General features: G+C 55.9%; 1 protein-coding gene across 4 annotated transcripts; it reads right to left on the reverse strand.

Annotated features, from left to right (window-relative positions):
* Positions 1-518: 518 nt before the first annotated feature.
* On the reverse strand, positions 519-15,566 carry CCDC157 (coiled-coil domain containing 157). 4 transcript variants are annotated; one of them, XM_053927962.2, is made up of 12 exons: positions 15,433-15,558; positions 12,632-12,790; positions 9,653-9,911; positions 7,435-7,606; positions 6,049-6,694; positions 5,225-5,302; positions 4,677-4,867; positions 3,177-3,353; positions 2,903-3,071; positions 1,718-1,857; positions 1,169-1,257; positions 723-1,079 (listed from the first exon to the last, which is right to left on the reverse strand). In XM_053927962.2, exons 3-12 carry the CDS (start codon positions 9,898-9,900, stop codon positions 830-832), a joined length of 2,160 nt encoding a protein of 719 aa, XP_053783937.1. In that variant the 5' UTR covers positions 9,901-9,911; positions 12,632-12,790; positions 15,433-15,558; the 3' UTR covers positions 723-829. The 4 variants fall into 4 exon arrangements, with proteins under 4 accessions (XP_024422971.3, XP_053783937.1, XP_053783938.1 ...); XM_053927963.2 differs by lacking the exon at positions 15,433-15,558 and adding an exon at positions 14,076-14,208; XM_024567203.4 differs by lacking the exon at positions 12,632-12,790 and having other exon boundaries at positions 519-1,079; positions 15,433-15,566.
* Positions 15,567-15,568: the final 2 nt, after the last annotated feature.

Below are 15,568 nucleotides of genomic sequence, written 5' to 3' on the forward strand. Positions count from 1 at the left end.
GCAAGGTCTTAGGGCCTGTCCCTCACAGATGAGGTGACCCAGGAGAGACTGGAAGCTTCGTGAGGAAAACTGGACTGCGATGAGCTTGGACTGGCTGGTGGCATCATTGCCCGGGCCCCCGGGGTCAGGCCTGGGGAGCTGGGGCTGGCTGGGTGTCCCGCTCTCTGGTGGGGTGAGACCTTGCCCTGCTTTCATGGACGTCCTGGGGATGCGACCTCCTGGATCTGGAGAAACCCTTTGTGGCTTACACTTCCTGAAGGTGAGGAGTTCCTTAGAGAAGGGAGGGCTGATTTTCTTAGGTCCTTAATGTCCCCACCCCCAAGTTCAGACCTGGGGCTGGGGAAGGTGTCATTACACTGTGCCAAGGGCCCAGAGCAGGCACCTCAGTCTCGGACTCCTTCCTGGCCTTAGATATCCCCATTGGGCCCACCTCACACTGCCCTCCTTCCCCTGCAGAACCCCTACATAGACCCTGCTCTTTGTTGGTGGGTGTGTCTCTAAGTCCATGCTACCCTTTGGCCCTTGTTATGGGGATTAAAAAATTGCTTTTCACCTGACCCAGGTGCTAGAAGCTTCTTTCTGCCCTTTTCTCCCATTGCCCATCAGGAGCTCCCGTTCACTGAGGATCTGGGGTGTGCTAGGCCTCTGCTGCTGGATGATCTGCAGTGGCTGGGGACCCAGGGGTCCCTGCCCAGGACAGGGAAGGAAGGGCTCCGCTCCTGGCTCAGGCAGTGCTGTGAGGCCAAGGTCACTGTGGGTAGATGGCCAGGGCTTTATTACATTGGGTGGGTTGCCAGTCACCAGCCCTCCCACCCCTCCCCACTGCAGGCTACATGGGCCGCTCCTGGGGCTGGTGTGCAGGACCAGCCTGACCTCGGGTTGGTGACAGTCTCCTCCTCAGCCTGGCTAAGACCCGGATGGGGTTCTGGGCACAGGTGGTTGAGTGGATCACATCCTCCACGGAGGACTTGCTGGTCCGACCAGAGGACTGCTGAGGTGGAGATGCCCGGGGCTGTCTCAGCAGGGTGCTGGCTACACTGGCAGACCTGCTGCCAGGCGGGTGCTGTCTGCCCAGAGGCCTGAGGGAGGACAAGATAGCGAGAGCCCCTGTGAGCCAGAGGGACTAGCTCAGCCCCTTCTGCCCTGCCTCTGGCAAAGCCTTACTTACCCTGGGGAAACTCTCCGGGCCTGGACTGGGGGTGCTGCCCCCTGGATTCCCAGGCTGGGACGGGCACAGAGCTGGTCCTGCGGGATCAGCTGCAAGGAAAGCCAAGCTCAGAAAAGCCCAGGGGTCCCCTCCCCACGGTTCAGCCAGGGTAGCAGAGCCAGAGAGGGTGAGGGAAAGCTCAAACCTGTACCTAGGGCCCCTTCCTCTGAGGGGCAGGATTTGGGAAGCCTTCCAGGGCCCCTTCAGCTGCAGTAAGTGTGGGAAGGATTGCTTTCTGATAAGGCTCCCGATTGCACTTGGAATAAAAGTACAGAGGGCAGGGGACAGCAAAGGGGAGGTGCAGTGTGGATTTAGAGCTAGAAGGCACTGTAACATCCTCTTATCTTCTTAAAATGTGCAAGATGTTTCACAAGTGTAGCCTGAAGCCACATGCGATGAGGTGGGCTCTCAACAGGTTCCCAGGGTAGTGTCTGAAGACCTCAGCTGGGTCAGGGCCTTCCCCAAGTCCCTGAAGGCCAGCCCTCTCAGGTGAGGACCCAGAATGCCCACCTTGAGGCCCCCCTGTTGGGCTACTTCCCGAATTTTGGACAGCATCGACTGGAGCCGGCCATTCTCTTCCTGCAGGACCCGGATGCGGATGTTGTTGGCCTGCACCTGTCTCTCCATGTCGTCCGTGATGTTGCCAGAGCCTGTAGGGACAGGCTGTCTGGCACCTTGCCCCACCAGGTCTGCCTCTTATGCCCAATAGGACAGGATCTTAGAGGGCAGGCATGGGTTGGTGGCCCAGCAGGCACAGAGCTAGGCAGGACCCATGTACTGGGCCTCCCATCTTCCTTCTGAGGACTTGTCCTTGCTCCCCCCGTCCCCCTATCGGCTGAAAGGTGATCATAGCATTACAGAATTTGAGAGCTGGGTGGAACTTAAGGCTCTCTGAAGACTTAGCAAATAGACAGGGACAGCCTTTGGAAGGCCAAAGAGACAATGAAATGTCCAAAGTCACGCAGCCGCTCTTGGGTATGAGTGAGGAATTCAGCAAGGATGTTCTTTCCTACCATTTGGGGGATGGATGCTTCCTTCGGGCTCACATAACCTGGGCAAGCCCCTGCCCTCTCTGGTTCTGGGTTTGTAAAAAGAGGCTGCTGCCTGCCTGGCAGGGCAGTTGAGAGGGCAACGGAAGGGCCTGGCATGCAGTCAGCTCTCAGGAGTGGTGACTTATCATAACCACTTAAATTGCAGTGGATCTTCCTGATGGTCCTGGGATGGATTCACCCCTAGAGCTTCAGAGGGCTGGAGGGGCTGGGATGAGAACCCGGCTGGCCTGGCATCCAGGCCTCTGTCAAGATGGGTCCACAGCACTCCTGTGCCAGAGGGGTCCAGGACACTGGACAGTTGGGGCTGTGCCCCTGCAGCAGGCTGCATGGCATGGTTTGAGGCCACAGGGACGTCGAGCGAGGACTGGCATGTGACGTGGTGATGAGCATGGGCTACCGAGGCAGCCAGACTTGTGTCTGGATTCAGCTGTGTGACCATGGGCAGTTACGTCACCTCTGGGCCTCCATGTCCCCGTCTACACAGAGCACGTAACACATGAAGCTACTGCACATTGTGGGGGGCTCTGTAGGGACCATGCTGCTGGCTGCCCCAGCTCTACCACCCTTGCTGAAGGGTTGCAAACTCTAGTATCCTGCCACCCAGGGTCCCAGTGTGCCCTCTGTACCGTCCTGGGGCCCCTACTTTGGATCTGGGCCTCGACAGGCCTGTGCAGGTCTGGGAAGGCCACCAGCAGCCGCTCCCGCTCCCTCAGCTCCACGAGCTCCCGTTCCAGCTCCGAGACAGTCAGTTGCAGATCCGTCATCACCTGCTCCAGGCCTTGCTTCTCCCCCTGCAGGCTCTGCAGCAGCTCCTGGGACAGAGGGGGGCTCAGACCTGGCCTGCTGAATACCTCCTGGTTCCCTCAGGGAGACCCCACCCCTTCCACTCCCCAGCTGGCTGGAGGCTCCACTCCTACCTGCTGGGCCTGGAGCTGGCACTGCCCCTGCTCCCTCTCGCTCTGCACACTCTGCAGCTGCTCCTCCATGTGGGCCCGCTGGGCCTCAGCCTCGTCCAGACTGCCCCGAAGCTCCTCACGCTCCTGGTCCAGGCTGTCCAGCTGCTGCAGCAGGGCTCGCTGTTTGGCCTGCAGGGACTAAGCCAAGATGGGCAGGCAGGGAGGCCATGAGGCCCATGGGGCTAGGCCCAGCCACATGGGACTAAGGAGGCTATAGCATCTGTGCCCACCACCAACCCCTCCCCTTTCAGCCACATCAGTCTGTGTAGGGGGAGGCTGTGCACACGTGTGAAAGGCAAAGGGTAGAGGGAAGAGGGCAAGGGGCGACCCACACCCCAGCCCGGTCAGAGCCAGAACCCCCAGCTTGCAGACCCTGCCCCCTTGGAAAACAGGTGGCTGACTATCAACCTCACCACCATTTCTTTTCAGTCACAGTCTCCACTTAAAGAGGAATTTTAAGAAATATTTTCCTTCTTCTCCTTAGGTCTTCAGCCTATGTCACCTGGAAGCCACATTTCCTCAAACCCACTGAGTGCAAAGCAAAAAGAACGAGCCCCAGTCATCTCTGAGTCCTGGGTGCAGCTCCAGCTAACTGCTGCCTTCGGCAGTTTTCCTTAATCTCACTGCACCTGTCTGCTCGTCTATTTCATGAGAAAGACAAGAGTCTGTGCCACCTCCTGCGGTGGTGAGGAGGAAGAGTGGGAGGGGTGCAGAGGCTGAGTAATGCAGAGGTGAGGCTCACAGGAGCCACCTGATGTGCAGTGACCATGGCTGTTTTTGTAGGGCACTGAGAAAAACACTCACTTGGTGACAAAAGGCTTTCCTGTCCTGGGCCATGCCTGACCCTGGGGACTTTTACCTGGGGTTGTGGCTCCCTGCCCAGCCTCTGAGGATGGGCTCAGCTGGGAGAGCCCTGAGACCTGCCTCTTCTCTAGGTGAAAGGTGTGACCAGTCACTCACTCCCTTAGCCAACCCAGTGGGGACTCCTGCAAGACTCCATTGCCCGGGCCCCCAGGCTCACCCTCTGTACTCCCTATTCTTCTTACTACTGATGAAGTAATCACCAGCCATTGGTGTGCAGTTCAAAGGCCACGTCCTCCCAGAAGCCATCCTGGATTCCCACAAGCAGCTATGACTGTCCCTCCCTGGACCCCTGCAGCACTTTTCCTGCCCCTCTTAGCCATCCGGCAGAAGAATGTGGCGGCACAACTGCTTGCCCTTTTGCGGAGTGGGGAGCTCTTCCAGAGCAAGGTCTCACTTGGCTGTATCTGCCCCTGGGTCACCACTCCTCCACTGCCTGGCTCAGACCCTCTGTAAAGGTGAGTCAAACCCAAACCTGGGTATGTGTTGGAGAGCAGGTGCCTTACATGGATAAACCTGCACCCCCCCCCCAATGGATCCCTCTCTCCCTGAAGCCTATGTTGCAGGCACCCAGGGTGCTGGCAAAGGCCCCAGCCTCACCTCCTGGTGGCGGACCATGCTGTCGACGCGGGCCTTCTCTTTGTCTAGCTCTGTGCTGGCCCAGCGGATCTGCTGGCTGGCCCCATCCAGCCGCCCTGCCAGCAGCTGCACCTGTTCCTCCAGCTGCTGAACCTGCCTCTCAGCCTCCACCTTGCAATTCGCCTCCTCCTGCAGCTGCTGGGTCTTTGTCTCTGCAGGATTGAGTGGGTGTGGGAAGGGAAAGGGCAGGGGAACCCTGGGTGCAAGTCACTGCACTGCCTCTGACCCAGGCTGGGGCTGGGGTGTATGTGTCCCAACACGTCCCTGGGCCTCAGTGTCATTGGCCACAGAACGGTGCTCTGAACCCCACCTAAGATGGTTTCTGAAAATAGAAGGTGGCACCCCAATTTGGGTCATTACCCGATAGCGTGGCTGCTCAGGCCCACCCTCCTTTGGGGGTGGCCTTTATCTTTGCCCCGGAAGCCCAGGGCACAGGGTAGAGGGTGCTCGTCCTGCTGGACCACTGAGCACAGGACTCATGGTTCGGGCTACATGACGGGGCTCCTCACCCATGGCCTGCATGGACTCCTGATGCTGCTTCAGCTCCCCCTCCAGGGCGGCCACCTTCCTCTTGAGGTCACTCGTTTCTATGCAGCCAAGAGAGAGTCCCTTCAGAGGTTCCTTTGAGCCTGGCCGCTGGCCTTCATGCCCAGTGTACCCTACAGAGTGGTGGCAGCCATCGCCATGTGGAGGGGCCCCCTGGACTTGAGGGTGGGCTCTGGGGAGGTGCCAGGAAGCCTGGGCCCCCGTCTGACCTGCTTCCTATTGGCTGGCTGCCACATCCCTGTATCTCTTTGGGTCTCGGTGTCCTCCACAGAAGAAACAGTGAGGCTCCGAGACAGCAGTGACTTGCCCAAATCCCTCCAGCCTCACAGTAGTGGGCAATGGTTGCCTTCCAGTACCAGTGGCTGCATCTCTTTGCCTAACTACTTTTGCCAAAGCCAAAGAGGTCACTCTGCTGGCTGGAGGTGCCAGGGAGAGAACTCCACTGGGATTCACCTTCAGTGACCAACAGGAGTGAGTGGATGAATGCCCCAGCTTCCCCGCCCCTCTGTAGGGGTAACTCTGAGGCACGTGTTCTGCACTGGCTCCAGTGTTTCCAGTGGGATTAAGCTCCATTACCTGTGGTGTAACTGGCTTGATGAATGCTCCTCCCTCCCTTCCTTCTGCCTTCCCTTCCCTGCATCTCTGGCCCACTCCCTAGGCAGGGTTTCTTCCACACCAACTACTTGTACAGCAAGCAGCCCTGTCGCAGGATCTGCTACGGGGAGAGCCCACACGAAGGCCATAGCAGAGCCCCAGGCACTAAGGGTCCAGCCTCTGGGGCACAGACCTGTGAGCAGTTGCTGCTTGTCATGCTCCCACTTGGCCAGGCGCTGCTGGGCTTCGTCTGCCTGCCGCCGCTGCTGCCCCTGCTCCTGCCGCAGTGCCTGCTCCAGTTCACCCACCTGCTTCCTCAGTCCATCCTTCTGCCCCTCAGCCTCCTCCAGCTGGGCCCGGAGGGCCCCGACGAGCTGAGTGAGGGCCCCCACATGTTTACTGAGGCGGGTCAGGTCTTTGCTCTGTTCTGCCGCCCAGTGGCCCACAGTGGCAGCAGGCAGCGGCCTGAGCCCCATGGTATCCTGCACCAGCTGCTGGAACTGTCCTAGGGACGAGGACAAGTTTTGGCTCTGACATAGGCTGATGATCACCTTGCCCACCTCCCACAGGCTGCCCTGGACACGGATGCATGCATCGCAGGGCACCAGGGCAGTCTCCACGGTCTGGGACTGGACACTCCTGGTGCTCTCAGTGGTCCTGACTGGAGACTGCAGGGAGACTCTGACGGAGAGGCTGCCTGGTTCTTGGCAGGTCGGGGGCAAGCCTGGAATTGGAGAGGGAGGCTTGATGAACTTGGCAGTCACAAATTCAGGGCTCCTGGCTGGCTCGCCCTTGGCTGTGGGCTTGGAGATGGGAATCTCCCTTTGGGTTGCCTTTTTCTGTGTTCAGGAAAAGAAAGGGAAAGCAGGTGAGTGAGAAAGGCTTGGGAGGTGACCACTTCCCTGCGGATTTCTGTGACAGCCTCTCCTGATGCTCAGACCCTCAGATGTTATCTGACACTGATGTGAATGAAAGAGAACCTTTTCCTTTCTTTCCACTGCCTCAAGTTACTAGGCCCAGGCCTCCTCTGTGCTGCCCACCACTCCCTCCCCCAGGCTCAATGCAGTTTCATATATGGTCCTGGGAGAGTAACAGCGACAGACACACCTTCTGGTTACTGGGCTCTTTCTTAGTGGATTTGACTACTCACTGCAGCAACTCTCGGTTTTAGTTTCCTCCCCATTGTGGTGATGGTGGCCCTTCCCACTGGGTGGGTGTGAGAATTACGGGATAACCCTCAATGAATGGCGCTTGTATTAACACTATTACCCAACAATGCCCCAAGAGGCAGAGATTGTCATTACTCCCATTGTGCAGGCAAACAAACTGAGGTTCAGAGGAGATAGGGCTTTTCCAAAGTCCCACAGTGTAAACAGCAGAGCCCAGGAGCCCAAGCACGTCCCCTGTGGCCTGTGCTGAAACAGAAGGCCTTGACTGGGAGGCTCCAGAGTTGACACTCTCCTTCGGGCAGTGTGGAGCCAGCAATGGGTATGGTGCCCATATGGTGTGCTAGGAAGCTGGGGCATGGTGGACTGGTGTGAGGGTGACCACAGTTGGGGAATGGGGGTAGCTGACCCACCTGGGGGGGCATCTGCTGGTAGAGCATGCCCAGCTTCAGCAGACTGTTCCAGAAGCGCCGTACCGTGAGTCCCACAGACATGCAGGGCCCCACATCCCGGGCAGGGGGCACTGTCTGCTCCAAAGTGAGGTTCTCCAAGTAGTTCGCACAGCTCTGAAGCAGCAGCAAGAGCCTGCGGGCAGAGATAGCAAGGTCAGTGAGGGCAGGGCTCAGTGCCACTGTGCCCTCATGCCACACAATTGGGAGCCTCTGACTCTAGGGAACTGGCCCAGGCATCATGGACTTGGAGCATCTTAGAATATGCTCTGCCAGTCCAGGCTCAAACCCAACCCAAAAGCCACTTCTTCCAGGAAGCCCTCCCTAAGGGCTGAGTTTGGGGGCCTCTTCTGGGCCTCCTGGGTGGCAGCACTTCTGCCTGGCAGTTTCCCACTGTTGCTGCTCTGGGAAGACACTCTGGGAGACTGGGCCTTTGCCTCACTTGTGCCCTGAGTGCTCACAAAGTGCTGGGTGAGTGGCTGCCTTACATCACATGGCTCAGAGCCTTCGCCTTAGAGGGCAGAGCTGAGACCCCAGAGGGGAGGAGCGTGTCCACAGCCTCAGGGTGGGCATGCAGAGCAGGGGTGCCTTGCAATCTCCTGATTCGAGGCAGGGGCTTCTGAAGGGCAAGCTGCCTCTGCAACGATGGAGACTTGGAGTGAAGGGAGTTGGTCTCTGTCCTAACCTCGAAGTTCAAAATTAGAGTCAGGGGCTTATTTTAAGGAAAAGGGGTATTGGAAGGATGTTTGCATTTGCATAGGAACCAAGCTATTTTAAAGGAATAGATATTATGTTCACAAAACATACCAGGCAAGTAAGTGACCTTCTTTTGTTGCAGGTGCAGGGGGCTCGTCCCAAACCCACTGGGCCTTGGGCAGAGAGGGCCCAGGGGAGGATGTGCCAACTGCCTATAGGTCCTGCCTGTCTCTGGGCCAAGGCGTCCTCCTATGAATGGGGACAACCGCGCCTGCTGCACAGGTGAGCAGCAATGGGGGATGTGTGAGCACTTGGAAAGAGGATACAGCATGTCCTTGATGGCGATCTGTCTGCTCAGCTAGGCAGACCCTATCAGTGGGAGACTGCTGTGCTACCTACATTACCTTCATCTCAGCCATAATCCCACCCCTGACATGAAGTGAGTACCTCCAAATGCTATGCCCTGAGCCGGTGACCATGGCCCTGTCCTGCAGGATCCCCAGGATGGTCTAGGTCTCAGGCCCAGTGGTCTCTTCGTGAAGTTATGTACATATATAGAAGCCCAGGGGAGGCTCCGACTAACAGCCAGAGGTAGACAGAGGGATGAGGCAAGGGGTGGGAAGACATGTCAGCTTCGCGGAAGGGGAATAACATAAATTGGACCCTGATGGATGAGTGGAGCTGGGACAGACCAATAATGGGGGGGCAGGGCATTCCTGAAAGAGGGCACAGCACACACAGAGCCAAGGAAGAAGGGAAGTATGTTCTGTGCTCACACGTTCAGCCCCTCACAGGCTCCAGACTGTGCATTTACACCAAGGACTCCTCCAGGCCTCTGAATGGTTACCCCGGCTTCTCTGTCATCAGGCAGGTCATCCCCATGCTACTGGGGTCCCTGATTGTCGGGCCCGCATGACTTCATAAGCGTGCAAGGTTTTAGAGCACGGGGAACCTGGGTGGGGGTCCCAGGAAGTGGAAGGCTAATGACCATGTTAAGGTTAACAATAGCATGGAAGTGGTAGGGCTGTGGGGGAATCCACAGGCCTCTTCCCAGCAGGGCCAGGATTTAGAAAAACACACCCCATGTCTGGTCACATGACATAGAACACAAATGGGAACAGCACAGCCCACAGGACACTGGGACAGAAACTCTGAATAGCAGCTGTGGTGTCCCCGACACACAGAAACCCTGAGGAGGCAGCTGGCCACAGCCAGCGAGGCAGTGGTCAGAGCTAGGGTGCCGCGGATACCAATAGGGTAGCTGGCACTCCCTGAGGGTGGACAGCATAGGATAGCATAGCACAGCACATGCCACAGGGGAGATCACTGTGACTCCTGAGCTGACCTGGCTCCCAGTCGTTCTCAGTCAAAGGTGATTGTTGCTACCGACGTCCTCACTGCCACTGGAGAGGGATCCCACGGCTGCTACTGGCTTAAGGGGTGGGCGTCATAATCCCAAGAACACCAGGCTGGTCAATGCCCTCACCTGTCAATGACGAGCTCCAACAGCACCGCATGAGACAGCTGTGTGAACTCAGGGTCACCCGGCACATGGTCATAGTGCTCTAGCAGGGCCACCATGTCCAGGTCACAGGCCACACGGTCAGGAAACTTCCAGGAGGGAAAGCGCACGGGTCCAGCGCGGGAAAAGACATCTACAATGGCCCCCTGCAGGTCAGTGAGGTCCTTGCGCAGGCTGTCCATGCAGGCCTGGCTGCCCAGCAGGTGAGCCATCCTCACAGCTCCTGGGGTGGGCAGAGAGGAGCCCCGTTAGCCAGAGCCATGTGGCCACTGCAAGAGGAGCCTCCCTACGACCTCTGTCTGCCCAGATTCTCCTAGGTCCAAGTCTGTCTTGCACCCTGGGGAGAAGTCTGTTTACCCACCCAGGTCACCAGGCCCTTTGGAAGCTGGTTGTGGGTGACCTCATCGGCCTTCCTCTCACCCGCCCTACCCCGCACCTACACTGCCAGTTCCATTGTTCCACAAGTACAATGCCTTTGAGGGCCTGTGTACAGCAGGCCCCTGCTAAATGCTGGGCAGACAGAGCTATGAAGGAGAATGCACCTACAGTCCCCCGCCCCAGGGTGCACCACTGAACCGGCAACTGACAACTAAAGGCAGTTGTAGTTACAGCATGATGGGGAGTGCCGGGTCACACCACGCCACTGTCGTTTCCACAGGCTGCCTGCTCCCATCTGATCCGCTTCCGCCCCAGAGATCTGGGCTAAACCCTGTCTGACAAACACTGAGGACTCTCTGCAGCCCTCTGGCTATGTTCTTCACCCTACCTCTCCAGTCGCCCCTCTCTACCTCGTATTCTCCACTCCAGCCACCATCAGCTACGGGGCCGCTAAAGCACAGGTGCTCGTTTCTGCATCTATGCCCATCTGCGCCCTCTATGTGAATTGTTTCCCCCATCCAAATCCCACCACCTGGCTACGTCCTCTCATCCTTCAGGGTTCCCAGATATCACCTCCTACAAGAAGCCTTCCCTGAGCACTCTCCAGGTGGGGCTAGATAATTCATCTAGGCTTCCCCATTTCAGCCCTGATCCCTTTGCTAGAATGGCCTCCCCTCTCTAGGCCAGGTCCTTAGTCTTCCTGAGTCACTAAAGCATGCCCGCTGTGGCCAGCCTCAGGGCTGGCCCATTGTTAATGCTCACTGGCAAATGAATGACTAAGTAACTGAACGGAAAAAAGAAAAAGAATCCACAAAAATACTTTTAAAATACATTGATTTGGGGAGGAAAACAAGTCATAATGTATAAGAGGAAAATCTGAAAATTGGTATGATACCTACCCTAACTACTCTGGTGACAGGAGACCCATTTGTTATATGTTGACACGAAGAGTCCCAGCTCTGCCTCTTCCTAGCTGTGTTGCCTCAGGCAAGTCACTGCACCCCTCTGAGCCCCAGCTGCCTCAGTTGTAAGATGGGGACACCATCCCTCCCCCAACCAGGCCAGGTGGTTGTGAGGCCTTCAAAGGTGTCTACAAGTAAGGTGCTTGGTTCAGTGTAAGACACCAATAAAAGTTCCCCAGCAATGCTAACTATTACTCTTGTGATTTTATTGTCTTCAGTAACAACTGCAAAGACCATTTTTGTCTGGAGCTGCCGTATGCCTTCTACATTTCCCCTTTGCCCCTGCGGCCCGCACAGAATGCTTCTAGTCCATCTTCAGAGTCTGCGGACATCTGAAAACAGTGATTTGGATGAACTGTTCACAGCCCTGGACTCGGAAGGTAGAGAAGCAACGCTGTTCTGGCCCCTTCTGTGGCTCATCACATGACTCCAGCAGATGGCATGGGAGCAGTACTCTGTTCAGAGCTGGGCGGCCCTATGGACACTGAGCCGGGCCTTCCCCGCTGTGTAGCAGGGCCCCCTGTCCTCTGTGGGTTTCCAAGCAGCAGAAAGTGCTTCTGTGTACCACAGCTGCTCCCTGCAATGTAGGTGCTGCTTCAGCAGTAGTTAGGCCATGGCCCCTGTGGCCCCCAGCAAGTCCAGGCCTAGCTGGGAAACCTGTCTTCCTCCCACCTATCTCCACCTTTCTCATCTCAGAAAACGGCACCTGGGAACTTCCTTGAATCCCCTTCCTCTAACCCCACATCCAAGCACAGTGCTGCCAGTCCTGTGTCCAGATCTCACCGTGAACCTACCACTTTGTCCACAAACTGCTCCTCCCTCCATCTCCTCCTTTCCTCTGCCCAGCACCACCTAGCTCATTGGGTATATGGCAGCCAGAGTGATAATTTAAAAAAGCAACTCGTGTCCTCGCCGGGTAGCTCAGTTGGTTAGAGTGTTGCCCCCATACACTAAGGTTGTGGGTTTGATCCCAGGTCAGGGCACATACAGGAATCAACCAAGGAATGCACGAATGGGTGGAACAACAGATCGATGTTTCTCTCTCTTCCCCTTCCAGACTCTCTCTCTCAAATTAACAAATTTAAAAAAAAATAAATAAGAAGGCAACTCACTCCCTCACCCCTTCCTACCTTCTACCCTCCCCTCCACAGCCCCTTTCTTGAAAGGCTTTCTACAGCACAAAGACTAGAACACTGCCCTGAGTTCCAGGTTCCAGCCCTGGGTGATCTGCCCCCACCTCAGCCTCTCACCACTCAGAATGTGTCCCCTCCCCCACTTCCTCTACATAAGACACCTCCCTCAGGTCTCCAGGCCTGGTGAGCTCCCTTGTTACCCATTCTCAGAGCATCCTGTTCTTTTCCATCTCAGCAGACACTACACTGGCGCTGAATCATTATTTGAGTAATTATTTGTGGGTGGCGGTCTCTCTACCTGTGAGCAAAGGGACTGTCTTTTCAGTTCACTGGGATGTGACCTGGCCTCCTGGGCCAAGAGGCCTGAGGGCCAGCCTGCGTCCACAGGTGCTAGGAAGCTCAGAGGCACCAAGGGGTAGTTTCTGAGGGCTGAGCCTCCAGCCTCGCAGAGGATTATGCCCTGTTCTCACCTCTGTGCGGGTGCCTGCCTGTGAAGCTGGACGTCTGCACAGGTGCCTGCCTGAGTCTCAGACTAGCCTGTAGGCTCGGGGGCTCAGGGTCAGAGGCTCATCCAGGTGCCTGACTTCCTGTCTCCAGTGCAGGGCTGGCCCCAAGCAGCTCTTCTGTACCTGGGAATGAATGAAGGCAAGAGTGCGTGAGTGAGCACTCAGGGAGAGCTTCCTGGGGGGGGCATGGAAGAGGCTGTCCCAGAAGAAGGGGAGGGAGTTCTAGGCTGGGGAATAAAGTGAGGGGAAGGGCAGGTGGGGTCGCCCGCCTTGAGCCTGAGCACAGCATGCTTTAACGGTGCTGGCTCCGACCACGAGATCCACTACGTGCCACTCTCCAAATCCGCTTCCTTACACAGATGAGAAAACTGAGGCTCTGAAAAGTTAGGGGTTTGCCCAAAGTCACTCAGGGAGCTGGGACTCTGCAGTCCAACATCTCTGCTCTGTCCTCAGGCTAAGCCACTTCTAAAGCAGCTCTGTGCAAAAGAAATATAATGCAAGCCACATCTGAGACTTCCGATTTTCTACTAGCCACATTAAAAGGGTAAAAAGAAGCAGGCAAATTAATTAGTAATATATTTAATCCAATATGCCCAAAATATTATCACTTAAACATGAAATTAACATAAAATTATTACGATTTTTTTTAGTCTTTTTATTTTTTACATTAAGTCTCAAAATCCAGCATCCATTTGACACTTACAGTACATCTCAGTGTGGACCAGACACCGTCTGCAAACGCATCATCACACTGGCTGGTGGCTACCATACTGGAGCAGGTATGGAGGGTCAGACCCTACGTGTTTACGCAGCAAATGGTGACTGAGTATCTACTATATGCTGGGCATGGTGTCAAGAATAGAACAGAGCAGGGCACAGGGAGCCCTGTCTGCCAAGAACCACCCTCTGCATCTGACAGTCTCTTCGGGGCAAGCCTTGGGCGTGTCAGCTTTGTGAGTCCCACCCACAGGGCAGAGTATCCACCCCACAACACTCACACACACACACACACACACACACAGGGTCACATACCTCGCACACATGTTGCCTCAGTGGTTGCCTCTCATGAGCTATTGCCACCCATGAGATTTTATGTCCCCAAAGAATGAGGCAGAAACAAACAAACCAAAAAACAGACTGAAACATCCTGGGTTTCCTTCCTGGAAAGGGAGGGTGGAAATAAATCAAGCAAGCAAGAAACCCCATCCTGGGAGGAGGCCCTGGAATTAAGAGGTTGCTTGTGAAGACACCAAGAAGCATTGACCAGGTCACCTTCAACTATAGCTGTCACCTGGGGCCATCTGAGATACCAACTCCTGTTAGATTCTGGTTCTGATAGGCAGCAGAAATGCCAAAGAAGCAAGAATATGCAAGAGGAAAACACAACATTGTAAACAGCCAAGTTTACCTGAGTCCATTCTTCTGAACATTGGAGATCTGAAGATACCAGCATGGTTTGAGTACCACTTAGGAATGTGTCAAGTGAGGGAGCATTTGATCACAGGCTTTCTAATTCCCAGGTCTTGGTTGGAGCCCTCGACCTTAAGCTGCCAGCCCTGCAAGGCTCCTGAGATCACACGGGTGATGGCACTAATCCAGCCAGCGCTGCCCTGAGGTAGGAGGGGCAGCTAACTGCCTCTCCTTAGTTTCCTCGAGCTCAGGGTGGACTTCTGACTCACAGAGAAGAGAGGGAGCCTTTCCTCCACGCCCGCTCAACATTCAGGCCCCTTCCCTCTCTGAGTCCTAGACCCTTCCCCTCTGGAAAGATTACACCTACCTCCTCACCTGGCCACCCGCTGAGATTCAAGGTCACCACCATAAAAATACACTTTCGAAACTCTAAAACGTTATATGGCCGCTGTTAGTTTCTGACTCAGGATTGCTAATTGCCTGGATCCCTGGGTTCACTAAAGGAAGTGAGTGAAGACAAAGAAATAAGTAACTGCACAAGCAGAGGAGTAAGAACGGCCTGGGTGGGGTTCCCACTCCGACAACTCTGAACTTCACTGTGCTCATCTGTAAATAAGTTGCTGTAAGAAATAAATGATGTAATGCCTGTGGCGTTTGGCAGTGTCTGGCTCATGGTAATATTCAAGAAATCCTAGCTATCATTATTATTCTACATTAATAACCGGGACATAAACTAGTTATGGGGTGTGTGAGAGAGCTGGTGAGGAGATTTGGGAGGGCATCTCTTGCTATCACGCCCCCATTTCACAGATGAAGAAACTGAAGGCCAGGAAAGGGCTCAGAGCCCCCCTGCATTCAGGAGTTGGGAGGGAGGGGAGGAAGGACAGGGAGAGGATCTCAAGAGTGAAAGTGCAAAGAGCGAGTTTCCAAGGGGAAGCAAGATAGTGGCGCCTGCAGGTTGGTCCCTGTGGGAGTCAGGGGTGGAGCCTGAAGAAACAGCCCTATTTGTGATGGTCCGTGGGCACTGAAGGCGGGGCTATGGAAGGCAGGGGGTGGGACCTAGAAATGGCTGGCACAAGGGAAAAAAGGGTCCAGTGGTAATTAGAGCTTGGGACTCGGGAAGGAGGCCCGGAGGAGGTGGCCCTGACTCGAAAGGAGGCTGAGAGAGTAAGGTGGTGTGGCTTTCAGGAGGTGGGCCCGAGGGGGAGGAAGCTTCCAAAGTGAGAGGCCAATGGGAGGAAGCTGGGCCCTTGGGCGGCGGGGTTGAAGGGAACCAAGAACCCGCTGGTGGAGGAAAGCAGAGGGGGAGCCACGGCGGTGGGGTGCGTCCTGGGGGCTGATGTAAAAATTATTACCAGTCTCTGGTGTCGCAATCCTAGCCCCTGTGGCGTCTGCACGGCTCATGGAACTGCCCCTGGTGCGCCTGAAGCTCCTGGGAACCCAGCAAATACTAACCCGGAGCCCCGACTGCTGCCATGGCAACGGCGTCGG

Source organism: Desmodus rotundus, chromosome 7 (genome assembly GCF_022682495.2).
Source record: "Desmodus rotundus isolate HL8 chromosome 7, HLdesRot8A.1, whole genome shotgun sequence".
In the NCBI taxonomy this organism is placed as follows: Eukaryota; Metazoa; Chordata; class Mammalia; order Chiroptera; family Phyllostomidae; genus Desmodus; species Desmodus rotundus.